The sequence below is a fragment of the Dendroctonus ponderosae genome, unplaced genomic scaffold (genome assembly GCF_020466585.1).
Source record: "Dendroctonus ponderosae isolate FM_Combo_2020 unplaced genomic scaffold, Dpon_F_20191213v2 Dpon_F_20191213_8, whole genome shotgun sequence".
In the NCBI taxonomy this organism is placed as follows: Eukaryota; Metazoa; Arthropoda; class Insecta; order Coleoptera; family Curculionidae; genus Dendroctonus; species Dendroctonus ponderosae.
In genome coordinates, this window is record NW_026019016.1 from 8899369 (window position 1) to 8915747 (window position 16379).

Here is a 16379-nt window from a genome sequence, read left to right on the forward strand (position 1 = left end):
CTTTTTAGCTGAAAGTAATGCTTCGTTTTGTGCGACCAAATCGAGCGAGAGTAAAATTCGCTTAGCTCGCAAAGCTTCGGTACGTGTTTCGTTTTGTTATGGTACGTTAAATAACGATAATTGTGCTGTTTTCCTAAGATGGTCTACTGATCCTGAGGATATTAAAAACTAATTTTTAGTGTCTATTTTGAACTTAACGTAATACTTTGTATTATTTTAATGCTGTACTGAATTTACTACTTTTACACTCATAACGGTGTATTCTAATTTTGTTTAGACTTTCAGAAAAAAGCATGACAAAATGTATTTTACTTTACAAAAGTGTATAGAAACATTTAATATCGTCAGCTTTAATTTACGATTAATATAAAACGTTACACGTTAATTATCAGGTTTCGGAAAACTCATTACGGAAACGTAAACAGTTTAGCAAAAACATATTTTTAACTAAAATGAAATATTTCTCTTCTGAAATCAAAATGTGTGAAGGAACTGTGGGTGATTTAACTACCTGATAATTCTTCAAAATGATAGGAAAGTGCGAAACAGATAGAAAACAAAGTATTAATAATAGTAATACCTTGTTTCCTTCAAATACTCTAATTGCACAGAAGCAGATAAAACAATAATATCCCAAATGTAAATTACAAATATATGCACTTGTACAGTACAGCAAAATAATGTTTTTTCAGAATAACGATAATTCGTTGAATTTTTTTCTCAAAAAATCTCAAAACTCAAAATTCTAAGGGGTAGATTAGTGTTAGAATTAGTATTTGGCGTCTGTTTCGAATTACATCCGTTCCAGCTATTTCAATTCTGAGCTAAAATACACATAAATGGAATATGAAAATCGACATATTTCCTTTCTACGATTTCTGTAAATGACGAATTTAATACAAATTATTGCTTTTTATGTTATGTTTATCTCCAAATATGTTTTATATTATTTTAGAAGCAGTAGATGAACTTACATACAAAAGTAGATATCCTAATAAAAGTTTGGGAGTCAAAATGCATTTTTCACAAATGGAAAAATTTCAGAATCTTTAAAAGCAAAGTTATTTTGCTTTACTGGAAAGTTTGAACGATTGAGCGACATTCTTTGCAAATTATAATAATCCCGTCAAAAATTCAATTTTTGAGTTCCCTTATAGACTTTTCTTCAGTTATATAATCCTATAACTTTTTATTTATCAAGTAAAATTAAGCAACGGGAATACATCCAATCCTGTAAGTAGCATTCGAAACGAACAAGGACATTTCTGATTCGCTTTTATTCCCGCACTGTGCTTTTAAACAATCACAGACGATAATTGAAAGTAAATTTAATTAATTAATTAAGGTTTCAAGGGAGAATTAAAACATGTTAACGATGAATATCGATAACAACTGAGTATTTCACTTCAAAAAACAAAGCAGTTACCTTTTAACAAAACTTTCAGGTGAGAAAAGTAACTTATGTTCCCTGGAGTTTGGAGTTGCAAGTTGTACAAAAATTTAAGCTTTGCGGGCATTCGGCTTTTGTGGAGGAAAAACAATATATTTCGGAGAAAGCGAATCATTATTAAAGCGGAAATTAAAGAAGGAAAACTTACATGGATAATATTCGATTAAAATTAGATAAACAGAAACTGTCTACTTAAGACATCTTTATAAAATTATATTAAAACTGAGCAACGGAAATTGCAGAAGTTGTCTAATTAAAAAGTTTCAGGAGAAGCAGACAAGAAAGTAGGCAGAAGCGCGTCTAGAGATACACAGGCAAATTGTTATTTTAATGAAACTTTTAGAGAAAGTCGAGATTTTGCTAAGAATTACATCATTATACTACTTGATGTTATAGTGGAAATAGTGGCAAGAGTAAAAACAGTTAAAAAAATGAGAGATAAATATATCACTATTCGAGCTATCTATTTAAACCATATTTTCTTCAGAAACACAAAGCAAACGACTGAAACATTCAATTATTTACCTAATTTTATTTCAGCTATTGGACCGTTTATTAGATAATATTTTCCCTTTGCAGTTCTTGCTTATTATTCTATTTTAATTCTATTTAATAATAAAATAGTTTGCTTTGCAATATCTTATAGTTCACGTTTTATAAATTATAAATTTCGTATTTACATAGCGTTGTATTTTTGTATTGATCAATAACACTTGTTTTCGAAAAACTGGGTATAATTAGGTAGAATATCTTTCGTTTCCCGAGTTTCGGTGTTTTTATTCATTACATTACATGGACATCTTGAGCGTCACAAACTGAATTATTAATTATATTGTATATTTATTATCACAACAAGAATTCTTCTTATTCCATTTTCACCCATTAACATAACTGATAAATTTTCTTTCCGAAATATTTGCGACGCAGAAAAGCTCCTGAGAATTCGCAATTCGATAAAACTTAACTTTAAATAAAAGGTTAAAAGCACAAAATCCCCTCTTGGTGCTTGGAGGAAGCGAAGGCAAAATATCGTAAATATATGTTATTGTATATCCATTTTAAACAGGAAATGTAAAGCGCACAGATATGTCCTGACTAAATAAAAAACTGATTTAAAATAAATAGCTAATATTTCGTCAAATTTAGAATCGGTGTATTTTACTTTATCGCATTTGGGTATTATTTATCTCCCTATAGAAGCATCTAAGAAAGAAAAGGAAAAGGGCGTTAGTAAATTATTTCATCAACAAAATGACAATTTCATAATTTAGACCTTGAGAGTCAAGTCGAAGAGAGGGTTGAAGCTGGAAGAAGTTGGAAAAATATACTAGAGGATTGCGGCATTTTTAAAACGTGTGGAATAAAAACCTATAAAAACTGTGATAGTGATATGCAGTAGCTGTAATGGATAGATTTTTTGCCAACAGCTGATGCGGAAATATGATTTACAAAAAATGTATATCAAAAGCAAGAATGCATGTTTCATATGGAATTTTTTATATTAAGTGCAGTCAGTAGTTGTGAAGAGAAAATATTCGCCTTTCGAGTACTACTTACTGGCGACGTGAGGACCTACTTTTTATTACCTAATTTAAATATTTGTATCGTATTCGAATTCGGATCTTACATTAACTATTCAGTTGTTTAACATTTAAACTTCATAATTAGAAGGTTCTATGCGAACAAGAAGATTTGCATGGATGAAGAATACGTTTTCTTTCAAATTCTGGAATTGTTTGCAACAGCTCGACTCCTCATTCAGATGCAGATCCTATAAAAAAAACACAGATGTGCCATAAAGGCATTAACAACGACGTTTCGAAATTAGCTGAATACTAATTTAAATTAGTTAACCTAGCAACATGATTAATTTCACAATTCAGTAAGCCTTAACAGGATTAATTTCACATCTAAACACGTTGCAACAAGATTCAATTTGCATTTACCTTGAGAGGTAAATTTTGGAAAAATTATGACGCCATATACAGGGTGTCCCACCGGGGACCGCCGCGATCGATATCGTGCAAACTGTAATTAGGAGAAATTTGAAAATTGGACATTGTGTCGAAGTGATTGGGGGCAGGCGATTTAAAATATTTTCAAGATGGCCACACTTCCGGTTACTTGCCAACTTAGCAATTTTAAATGGAACACCCTGTATATTATTGGATTCTACTCCAATTTCTAAATATATTTGATTAATAGGTCTAACGGAAATTTTATGTAAGAAATGACAGAAGCAGCCACTCGAATAATTATTCATTTTTCCTATAAGGGAATCTGTTCTACTTAATTTGAGTCGCATTTCTTGTTGAAAACGACTTACTTTAATGGAATTTCATGATGTATTTGAATTTTATGTAAAAAATGACAGTTGCAGCCAATCGAATAATTCTTCATCTTGAGTCGCATTTATTGTTGAAAGGGACTTACTTTAATGGAAACAACATTTTGATCACTATTAATATAAAGTGTTAAACAAATAAGTTTCAAAATAACGTTGAGAAAACCGCTCAAAATCAATTTGTTCAAATGGAAACTCCCATTTGTGATAATTTTATCGTAATCGTATCGTAACACTTTGTATTAATAGTGATCAAAATGTTGTTTCCATTAAAGTAAGTCCCTTTCAACAATAAATGCGACTCAAGATGAAGAATTATTCGATTGGCTGCAACTGTCATTTTTTACATAAAATTCAAAGACATCAAAAACGGTAGACTTAGGTATACGATATTATACTTTACTTTATTTTACGAAACTTATTTACAATTTGGAGTAGAATTCACAAATGTAATATTATATAGGGTGTTCCATTTATAATAAGAAAGTTGATACGTACTTCCGGTATAACCGGAAGTGTGGCCATCTGGAATATATTTTAGATCGCTTGCCCCCAATGAGTTTAAAAGCTACAGATACAGTGCAGAGGAACTACTAAACTTGCTTTAAAGTATTGTGCGTCGTACGAGAACCATTTTTATTATTTGTAGAGAAGTATAATAATAATGAGTTTTCCAAATACAATTATTTCATTATCCAATAAAACCTTATTTACAATAATAGCTGGAAAATAATGTTATGTTTAACTCACGTTTCGCACTTAAAAGTTGAAACTACTTACTATTATGAAGTTTAGTAACAATCAACGTAGCACCTAGTTTCAATTGTTACAAAATTTTAGAGGAACAATTAGTAGCGAAATTTAAAACCTCTTCATAATAGTGTTGTACACCAATTAGTGTTCCTCACTCCTTAAATTGGCAACGTTTTCATCTTTGTCCTCTTCTTTTATTCCTTTTCGATTATATTCCATGCTAGTGGAAATTTTTATTTGTTCTTCATTTCAATGCACGTAATAAATATCTTTTAAAACGCCCCCTTCCAATGTCACCTGGTATATACTTAAAATGTTATCTCAATTATAAATCTAATAAAGTCACCGCTCCATCCGCAGGTTTATTTAAAAATGTTAAAACGCGTTCATAAAATGTTAAGTTCAGGGCAAGAGCAGCCAATTTAGTTTTATTGATACTTCTCCAGTTGGGATGGCATTTTAATAAAAATGTACTTGAACTTGGCCGCAAAATGTTTATGTATGTTTTATGCCTGCTATTTTCCCATTGGAAAATTAAGCAAACGTAAAAATTGCCTTTGGCTATGATTTAATTTCGAGTAATACACGTGTACGTTTTGATTAAATGCAAAAAACCTGGACCAACAGTTAATTAAAATTCGTGTAATTTAATCTATTTGGTAGACATCACTTTTGTAAAAGATAAATAGAAGCAAATTGCCGCACAGTTCTTTTTAGCAGGGAACATTTATTTTACCGGCCCAGTTGAATTTCGAGCAGATGGAATAAATTAGAAGTTAACTGGAATGCATTTAGCAAAGCGCCAGGGTTTAAATTAAAGTAAGTCAAACATGCTGAGCAGGCGCTCGTTTATCGGTGTGATCGTTTTTAAGCAACTTATAACTGAATTAATTTTTCATGAGATCCAGGGTGTATGGAATGAAGTAGTTATAGGACTGAACTCGAAGTGATGAATTGTGACGAACATTTTACAGCATTTTCCTTTCACTTTGACTGGAAAGTTTTAGAAAATATTTTAATCCAATATTCACTTTTGCAACTTCAACGACAACCCACAAATACGACCACGCTAGAATAACTTCCAAAAATGTCTATTAAAAGTGTGCAATCGCGCTAGATTAAATTCATCTAAGAGACAAACGGAATCAACTAAAACACCTCGAATTCAAAAAGAGTAATTACTTTGGCTATTACCCTTGGAATTTGCATACCGGAATTCCATTAAGATTTGAGTGAAAATCATTATTTTTGTTTCAGTCAGTGGGCGTTCGGCCCCGCTTTCGGCTTCCAGCTTCATCGGGAATTCGAGGAAGTTTTTCCCAGTTGCGCGCACTGCACCAGCTATCTTTTAATTGAATCTTTTGTATTTTCGTCCATGTGTGGGTCTTTCAGTTTTGGCCAAAAACTCGTTATTATGTGGATAGATATCGCTGATGACCACGTGTTTCTTCCAAAAATAGCAGTTAATCTCGGATTATATTTGGAAACTTACGAAGGCAACAGATTAACTGATGTAATAAGAAAATTAAACATAAAGTTGTTTTCAAACTGTTTGTTGGGTATTTCGCCTCAAAAATGTTTGTTTCCTCACGTCGTTTATTACAGATTGATAAATAGTGCTCTTAATAAATAAGAATAAGAAATAATATAATCTTAATAAAAGACGGGAGGAAATTCTGTCTTTTTAATTCAAAAATTTTTGAGGCAAAATATCCAACCAACAGTTTGTAAAAAAATGAATCCGCCTCAACAATATAGAACTTGTCTATAAAATTATTTGGCTAAAAAAGTGGATTATTTAAATTTAATCCATGCAGGATCAACAATCGCTGATGTCTCCATGAAAAATTATCAAAGGGCAGAAGCACATCAGCAAATGTTCTTCAGCATCAACCTTTCACAAACAGAAAGTATCTTTGAAAATATTTTTAAACTGCAATGAAATGATACACTAAGTAACAAGTAATAATGAAAAGTATGAAATATTTAATATAATAAATCGCAAAAGTGCAATTAAATCGTATGAGTTCTTAAACGCTTTAATTGGAGAACATAGTTTAATTGTTTTATTGCTGTGAATCCAGATCTCCATTAATTAAATTTGCTTCAGTTAGAAAGTTTTGAATTACTTACCAGCAGCATCAGATACGGCAGCAGAGTATTGACTCCTGTGGGATTTGGCGATTTCTCCGAAACCTGATTTCTAACGTCGTGTCAAGTTTCAGTTGGCTGATCAGTTTACAATTTGAAACTCTATTTTACCACATATTTATTATGGTATTACAGACATTTCGTCTGAATTCTGAATAGTTGAATTATCAAACGGGAAGGAGCTTGTTTTATTTTATTAAACCTTTATTTGTCAGTGTTCACAGATCATTTTTACTTCTAACATTTCCCGAATACATAAGCACATAATTTTGCATTATAATGTAAAGTCTAGGGTTTAAGACCAAACAAATAATTGGTGAATTAATTGCATAAATAAATATTTATAATCAAATCGGTTTATAATTAAGTCTACCTGAATAATTTAACGAATTTAGAAATCTCCCCAAGCATTGAAGGTTCAGGTCAAATTTAAATATATATATATTTCAAAAACCGCAATTGCTAATAAAGTTCTCAAATTTTTTGAAATGTGTTAAAATAAATCATGCTTTCTAACGCCGGTATGCATAGTCGATGTTCGGCACTTTGCCGGAGATTGTTTTGCTATCCAGCGTTATCCACTGCGGCTAGGACCACGGAGGATAAGATATTGTATAAATAAATCTCCATATGACTATTTTTTCTAAGAAAATACATATTAACGGTGAAAGCCATTATTAAGGTTGAGAACATTAACCAATTGATTCCGTAACTTCTTTTCAAAACATTAGAAAAATATAATGCAATTTTAACTTTGTTTATTATCAAGAGAATATGAAGGCCTCGATTTGTGGTTTGTTCCTAGTGATTGATCAATGGCAACAAAACATTTTGCACAACTTCCTTTGAGAAAGAAAAGCGATTTCTAAAATCGGCTTCAGTAAATTTCTCTATGTCGTTTCCATACCTTGAATATATCTGAAAATAATACAATCATTATTTCAATTGCATATCACGCTTGTTGATGTTTTCTTTACGTACCTTTGTGGTATGTTCAAATCTAATTCCAAGTTCGAATTATCCCGATAACACGAGAAGTTGAGAATTTTCGCTCACAAAATAGCTTTGGCGATCGTTCACATAGATTCGTCCACCCATCTCCGACAAATTCCCACCGTATCGCACAACAACATTAAAATGCGCGTCAGATGCTCAACCGATCGGCTATGCAACCAAAATTGCTTCCAGTGAACGTCGGGAGGCTGGCGCATCGTAAGAGATCGACTATGCATGCCGGCCTAAGTAATTTTTACAAACTGACTTAAAAACGATATATTGAATAGTGCTAGTCAGCAATGAACCAACATATGAACCCTTTTATATACAGAATTATTCTGTTGTAGTATGTAAATGTTTATGTAAACTTTAATTTGTTTGATACGTCTGATAATACCTTATTTGGACTATATAATTTGTTTCAAAAACTGTAGTTTGATCAGAGAGTATTTTTGAGCTTTATGAATTAAAATTAAACCTCAAATTTTCTAAAAATACAGTTACAGGTCTATCAGTAGGTAGGTAAAATTGCCGTTTTGTCGACCACTGAACGTGTATTGAAAATCAATTTAAAGAGTCAAAAGATTAAAATATATCCTTATTTTAACCGGATACACTGTCAGAAGTCACACACATCGTGGGCAATATCGGGTAGATGTTCACATTTATTTATTTATAAAACTTGTATAAAAACTTAGGTAAATCGTCGACAAACTTAGTAGTAATTTACTTAAATTATTGAATGGTTTCAATCGCAAAAATTTATCCAGATAATGTTTTTATTCTATCTATGTATAACAATTTCATGTGAATTTGCTTTTTTTACTGAATGGTTCTAGTGAATGATCTACAGATTTGTAGGACCTTACTCGTTAACGCACTAGTTAAATTGTGTTCATAGCATCAGAGAGCGAATGAAAAATACTCAGAAAATGTTTCTGATTATCTCATGGCGAAACTGTGCAATTTTTGAACACATTCTTCAAAGGTTTCAATTTCCTAGCATTTAGTAACAATTTTTTTTCTAAATAAAACCTTATTAGTATAATTGATTTTTGGTTCTATTCAATACCTATTTTGCGACAATTAATGTGAACTTATACAATAACATTTGGTGCAAAGTTAGCTAATCAGCAGAAAGAAGGTTAAAATGTTCTGAAATAATTGTGAACTCTCGGGGTAGTAGTGAGAATAAAACATAATCGTATTAATAATTATAAATAATTAATACATTAATATTTTTTTGTACAAGAAAACACCGAAAACATACGGAGAAATTAACAAACTAAAAAGTTTTTATACGAAATGTATTGTTCGCTGTGCTTGAAAAAGTTCTATGAAAAAGAAAAACAGTCGGTGTCAATGTATTTTATTTAAAACCTCTAACACGACAATTTTGACGCCATAAACTACCTCTCATGCAGATATTATTGTTCACTTAAATTCAAACTAGTAAGTTAAAGGATTTTCGAAAAAAAACGCATTTTTGCGGGAAATTTTGAGTTGACAAGCATAAATAGAAATAGTTAATAGGAATGTCTTTAAAGCCACATTCTTAACAGATTCTTAAAATATTTGCACATCACTCTTCAACACCTCGAATAAAACACGATGTGAAGACAAAATATATGTTTCGACTGTGAATCAAGAAGATCGCATTATTCCATACTCTCACCACTTCTTACTTTGCTTCAAGACCTTGTTGAAATCTGTTCGTGGAATCATCTGAGTTGAACTGAGAAAATAGTCAATAGCAATTAAACATTGCGTTATTGATTTAAAAAAAAAACTGGCATGAGCGCTGTTTTAGTCCGTTTATTGGTTAAACCCTGTGTATGGAAGTATGTAATTAAGAATTCTTCACGCGATTGCTCAATACTATTTAAAATAAAGGCAATATACAGTATAAACAGCCAGACAAACCGACAGCGTAATATTCCGTAACTTGTCCCTGTTAACACGCTAGTGTAATTATTATGGGACTCTGTATATTAGCGTGGGCCTGAAGTTGTAAAACAAACTAATTTCCATAGCCGATGTTGTCTCTTTGGCATACACAGGGTATTGTTTTATCAACCCTTACCCCAACGGTATGGCTTAAAATCAAAACTCGATTAAATTGTAATTGTAGATCGTACAACTAGTTAACGTTTATTAAAAAATAATACATAACAAAAATAAAATCCACATGCCATAACACTATGTGACTAGTTCTCGAGATCGTCAGTTGACTCTCCAGGATCCAAAATAATTCTGTGCTCTCCTCTTTTCTTATTTTTTCGCTTTCTCCTGTTGATCACTCCGTCCGCTTCATCCATCATCCGGACGATTAACATTTGATCAGATGTGTCCAATGGTGCTACGGAAATATCACGAACGGCTCGGAATTTGCCGCAGTTATTGAGGTGTTCGTTTTCTAAGCGGCAAAAATTCCAAACAAATCTCCTGGAAATTAGTTATCGATTAGAAGCTTCTTAGAAATAGGGCGAAATCTCATTACATTAGAATGCCTCTGACTTATACTGCCCACAACTTTTGAAGAATGATATTTTTAAACATTATTTATTTACGCCCCTGCAATACAAGACAGCAATGTTACCCACATTTAAAATGACCTTTCACTGTTTGTGCTTTTTTTCAGCGAAATGACGTAGAATGATACTTATTTTCATCGTGTTCTTCGCTCTTAATACGTTTAAGATATTACTCTAAACAAGTCTGATAATGTTTTGAATACCTGAAAACTTCTAATGGAGCTAAAATGCAGACCATGGAGTTTTCCATTACGTATCCCATTTCAGTCATTCCAATTAGGAAAGCCCATCCGAACCGCAGAATCAAGTCTTCGACTATGGCAAAATAGTAGAACCACTGAAATTGAACAACACTTTTCCTGTACGTGTAATTTATTTGAGAGACAAATATCTAGATGTGGACCTTTAGCCCGCTCTGTTTTCAAATATTCTAAATTAATTTTTGTTCCAACAGAATTGACTACTTAGTGGAGTTAAAATAATTTTTATATGAATTTTATATTGAAATTATTCATTATTAAAGACAGTGCCAAAAAATGTGAAATTCGATTAAGATATTTGATCAATTTTTCCAGAAGAAATTTATTTTTTAGATATTCCCACATTACAAAGCTAATTTTCTAGTTCATTGATTTAGATTGCTATCCGCTACAGATGACAAAACAAATCCAAACGAAAAATTGTTAGAAGCCAGAAAATATGCTCAAAAGCAGATGAAAATCAATTTTAAATTACCTTTCGTGTTAAGTAATGTATTTTAGAAACTGTCCAGTTCAATGACTTTAATATTATAATTAATATTTATACTTTTTCCACGTTTTCCATTCATCGGACTTGTTAAAACTGAATTTAAAACTAGACTTACATACCGTGGCCGGATACACGATCTCTTCCCTCAGGAATTTATTATCGCCAGCTTTGGCATCGAAAAGACCCCAATCCAGTTTAATATCCCATGTGTACGCATAGCAGGTGCTTACTATCGATGCACAAACCCACAAGTAGAAATAAGGAGAAACCTTGTCTTTATCTGAAGAATTGACTAAAATGCCCGATAATCAACACATGAATGGTTCTAATCAAAAACATACTTACATTCGTCTAGTTTATTTAAAGTAGAAAATATCACAACAAAAAAGGACGTAGCGTATTTGGCAGCATTGGCTATATGAGGGAATGCTTCTTTAGTATCTCGGTATCGTCTTAAACATTGAGCGAAACGAAACCATGGGGGAAGACACGCCATCAGAGCTCGGACTCCCATAAAACTTTCTATGCAATAATTGGGATCTATAACAAAAGAGTCAATCAAACAATTTTAAAATTTAATAATAATGCTGAATTGTAAGCGAAGAAGTGATATTTTTGTAATTTTTATCTGATGGGTTTTATTAAACTGCTCAACAAAATGAATTTGCTCTAACTTTGGTACTGAATAAACTCAGATTGTTTCGAGCGATTTACTTTGAGTTTCAAGCGTTATTTGCCCATTTTGTTTGTTGTTAGTCAATGTTCTGCTGAAAATTAAGCACCTCAGATACATTTGCTACAGGCTGGCAAATAGCAAAATGCAAAATTTTGGAAGCTTCGACATTAAAATTGAACCAAATAGCTCGAAACTGTTTTTGCATTTTTAAATCATCTCTTCTATTTATAAGGTGGTCTTAAAAATCAACTTTTTGGTCTCGCAGCGATAATTTGTCGGCTGCAAAGCTGAAGTTTTTTCATGTTGAAGCTTAAACTTCATAGACAATCTAAGAGGAACATTCAATATGCAGGATTGCATGAAAAATTACTCAAATCAGAATTTTTCCTGAAATCTGTTATTTTCGCAGACTTTTAACTGAAGTAATGTTCACTTTTAAATATTTCGTTAATTCATGCAACCTGGTATATTTAATTTTGCAAACCCAACAACAACTTCAATTTCAACACGAGCTCCAGATGTTGAAAATTGGCTGAAGAGACAAAATGAACCGCTGCAAAACCAAAAACAAAATTTTTCCGACAGAACATGTGGATGTTCTTTTTACCAATTTTGCATTGCTTCGTTCGCCACCGTGTAGAAACTTTATCTGACGCACTAAATTTCTGTAAAAAACATGCACGAGCTGAAAAATAATTGCACTAAATAACTCTTCAAATAGGAATCAAATCGTTAGTTTAGAAAACGAAAGTTGTCCAGTTCCAAAATTAGTCGAAATTTGTCCGTGTACTGTCTATTTTATTCAGTAGTTAAGATATATTTATGAAAGAAAGCATCGTTAAAATTATTTTTGAAATTCGTATCACATTAAGGAATATCAGTTCAGCAAATTAAGCTATTATATCAGAACCATGAATTAGACGGCGCGAATATTCATGTGACACTTAAAATCTACGTAAATAGTTTGAATTAAAGTCTAATGCAGAGCGAATCATATAACTAACAATTATTAATTGTATAAAACACCCTGAAAATTAAAAAATGTATTTGAATTGACCGCAAAATGATCGAAAATAAATACTAGCTAATAAAGTGTACATTTTATTTTCAATATAGTTATATGTAGTTTTTAAATGAAGGAAACTAAGTGTTTTCCCGCATGTATTTCATTCAGTGCCTTTTTGGCTGTAACTCAAAAGCGTTGCTGTACTGTAACTTACCTTTGCCTTCAGACCAACTTCCATTGCTCACATAAAAACACACAAAATATTGCAGGTCCGTGAAGAGTGTGACCAGGCTGTTTAATTGGTCGGCAAGCCAAAAATCAGCAAAGGAAACAAAGAAAAATGGACTCATCACGACTTTGCCCTAAAACGACAATATTGCAAAAATATTAGCAAGAATAACGCAGTTGCTTGCGGTTATCGCTAGATGCATAAAAAAAACATTAACGCTATTTGAAAAATGCAGTCTAATAGCAATAGTTGTTAGTGTTAAAAACTCCGGATAGTAAAGTAATCCGGAATAACATGAATGCAATAAACATCAATAGATTGTAAATAACACAAGTAACACATTAAATTTTTGTCAACCAAGTCAAGTTTTCCCACGTTTTTTGCAGTTACCGAATAAGAAAGAGAAATGTTTCTTCAAGGAATCTACAAAGTTTAGAATCACCAGAATACAGGAATTGTTCAATCAACCATATCTGTTACACATTTATTTTTAAAGCAAGAACATATTTTATATAATTGTCGGTAGATCTTCTATTTAAAAAAGTAAAAAAGGCAAATGTTAATCATATACTGTTGCATTACATTAAAAAAGTCTTTTTGGAAAAAACGAAACAAATACAGACATAAAAGCAAATAAAATAGAAATACCTAGTTATAGTGAACATAGCAAATAAAAAGCATGCAGCTACTACACACCAGGACTCGGAGGGCCCAAAATCTAGCTTCATGTCTGAGTGTTTTGGTGGGATTCAACATGAACATCAGCATCAAGATAATTAAAGCTAGAGGATGCACGAATGCTGGCAAACCGATTTGCTCACTGAAAAAGAAACAGAGCACCTGAAAATCCAGGATTTTCCAGATTAGATTCCGTCAAATCCTAAAACCAATAACTTACTGAAATTGACCACATTATTCCAAAAATTGCCCCCATTTCTATAATGTGTTGCTCGGACAAGTGATTTCGGGGGTCCATTTCAAAAATGAGAACATGATTGACGCCCGAAGATCTCCAGCCATAAATATTAATGCCCCACAAAAATAAAAATTCTACGATAAGAAGAGGGCCTCTATAAAGTCGAGTAACTATACGCCAGTCTTCTTTTGGTGAGTGAAACACTCCTAAAATTGAACTAGAAATATGCAAATTGMAAAGTAMAAAAATTACTTACTTATTACAAAARRGTGTTTACTAAAATATTTTACGCAAATAAGGAGTTTGCTRATGATACAGAATTTTTTTTAAGGTTTTTAATAGACCCAATAGWTATGATAARAMTAAAYCATATAAAGAGTTACGTTTTAGCTAGAAAAGGGCTTATTTAAGTGAATGTTTCTCGTTAGTACAATTAAAYGTATTTTATTCTTCCGTATTTTTTAAATYTTTWGTCGYATAGAATATTGTGTTGGKGCAAATAATGAGAGGTGAGAAAAAATGGGCGTTTATAAGAGTTTATAACACRAAAATCTGCTGCCGCATACWTATATATACTATACATATCCTCTCSGCCTTGCARGGCTATACTAAASAAATAACCCTRRAAGTTCATTTTAATTTGCCTCTCTCTCAACTCACGAGTTTTYACTGCAAATACATTCCGCATAAATTACCTGATAGTATAACTGCAGCAATAAGTACTATAAAACCTCCAGAGAACAATCCCACCTTGAAAGTGGTCCAAGGGCTCTGTTGCTCTCCCAATGGTGGAACTCTCAGTCTCTTCATTGCTCTTTGTCGATCACCAGATTCCAAGTCTTGCGTGAATGTTGCCTCTGTTTCTCTTATCAGTCGATCGATATCTTTATTCGTATAGAAATGTGAGTTTTCTACATTTTCAATTCGCCATCGCATGCCTACGTCTACAGATAATAGCTGGAAAACATTAACACTACCAGAAATTCGTTGATTAAAACCCCATCAAGGTTCTACTGCAACATAATTTTTTTATAAGTTGATAGATATATTTAAATACTAAGCAAAAAATGTTAATTTCTCGTTTTCTGCGCTCGATTTGTTTCGTTAAGAATCCCATTATATCCATCAAAGATTTCCTAACAATTTGTTGTAAAAGCTGCTTTTCGACGTGTTTACTCAATGCCCAAAGGATTATTTGAACATGTTATTCCATGTATATCCATTAAAAAACTGTTAAACATTTCAGGTCATTAAATGAATTAAAAATGGTTTACAAATGAATAAAAGCCACTTATTTAAGTGGAAATGAGATTAAATAAAATATGACATAAAACGGTACTTACTTTGTCATGCTTCTTTAAAATTTTCCTAAATCCCGTAAAGTTTAAATTTTGATAATTCTGCAATAAAATTAAACTTAAATAAAATTCGCTAAACGCTAGTTTCAATTCCTGCATTTTTCTGGCCGGAACGTTCTTCTTGCGTAGAATGTTCTGTTTGATTGATTTTTTTCTATTTTTCCCAGCCGAATCAACCTCTTGTGTTTCGCTAAGTTCGCTTTTTAAATTAGCAAATCTTCTTGTAGCTTCAGCCAATTTTTCTAAAATCGGGGTAACATTCAGCAGGGCAATCAGATTAAAATTTGTTGTGTTCTACCGGAATAAAATGTGTTGATTTTTGTTAGTTCCTTTTCGGAGAAGCTGAAAAACTGTTCGTCAAATTTTGCAAAATATCTAGTTAAAATGTCGGGTTCAACAAGTTCGGCGGATGGTGCCTGTTCTACTGCACCATACAACATTGCTTTCATTTCCTGAAAAAATAGGGAGACTTTATTAAGGAAAACATTTTTTTCGTGAGCAGAGGCGCAAAACAAGAATAACACAATAGCCAAAGCAAAACAAAACATATAAAATATAGAACTTAACAAAACAGTTATTAGAATAAATACAAGTACAATAGGGACTAATTCCTTCATGGCTTTGTATCAGTTTTTGTCTAAAAATTCAATTTAATTTTTTTTCAAATTAAAACTAGGATTTTGTCAGTTTAAAACTGTGTTTTTGTCTGCATTTATTTTTTTATTAACTCTACATACTACTTTTTATTTTAACTGGCGCCGGGGAAGAAAGATGAACATTTTTTTCCGTTTTCCCCAGGTGAGAAGAAAAATACAAATAACAAAAACTACTGAATTGATATTACATTATTAATTAAATTTGGTCCACTATCCTATATTTCTCAATTGTATCAGTGGGAATTTTTAAACTTTCGAAATAAATTTGCGGAATATCTGTTGCTTTCTAAATATTCTATGCCGAGTAGAGCTGGCTGTTTAATTATAATGTTTAATTATATGTTTAAGCATAATTTGATTTCAAAAATATGTACCTATGCAGTTTGAGAAATTAACTTAAGTTTTATTATACGAAAGTTCAAAGTAAAATCCAAATAAATATGGAATTGAATTGAATTTGCATAACTATAATTTACATACAGAAATGATTTAGTCAGCTTTTCACTGTTCAATATTGAAAGACAAACATTATTCTATGTCGTTTTATTTTTAAAGTCTCT

The 16379-nt window shown here is 31.8% G+C and overlaps 1 protein-coding gene across 1 annotated transcript; it reads right to left on the bottom strand.

Annotated features, from left to right (window-relative positions):
• Positions 1–9808: 9808 nt before the first annotated feature.
• Positions 9809–15615, bottom strand: LOC125502351 (xenotropic and polytropic retrovirus receptor 1-like; the record flags this gene model as incomplete). The annotated part of the gene is given in 10 exon segments (XM_048669010.1): positions 9809–10139; positions 10432–10565; positions 11098–11270; positions 11324–11518; positions 12875–13022; positions 13586–13729; positions 13788–14011; positions 14501–14762; positions 15149–15405; positions 15462–15615. Coding segments are annotated over 10 exon segments (1929 nt in total), but the record flags the coding sequence as incomplete, so codon positions are not given.
• Between the last annotated feature and the right edge of the window lie 764 nt (positions 15616–16379).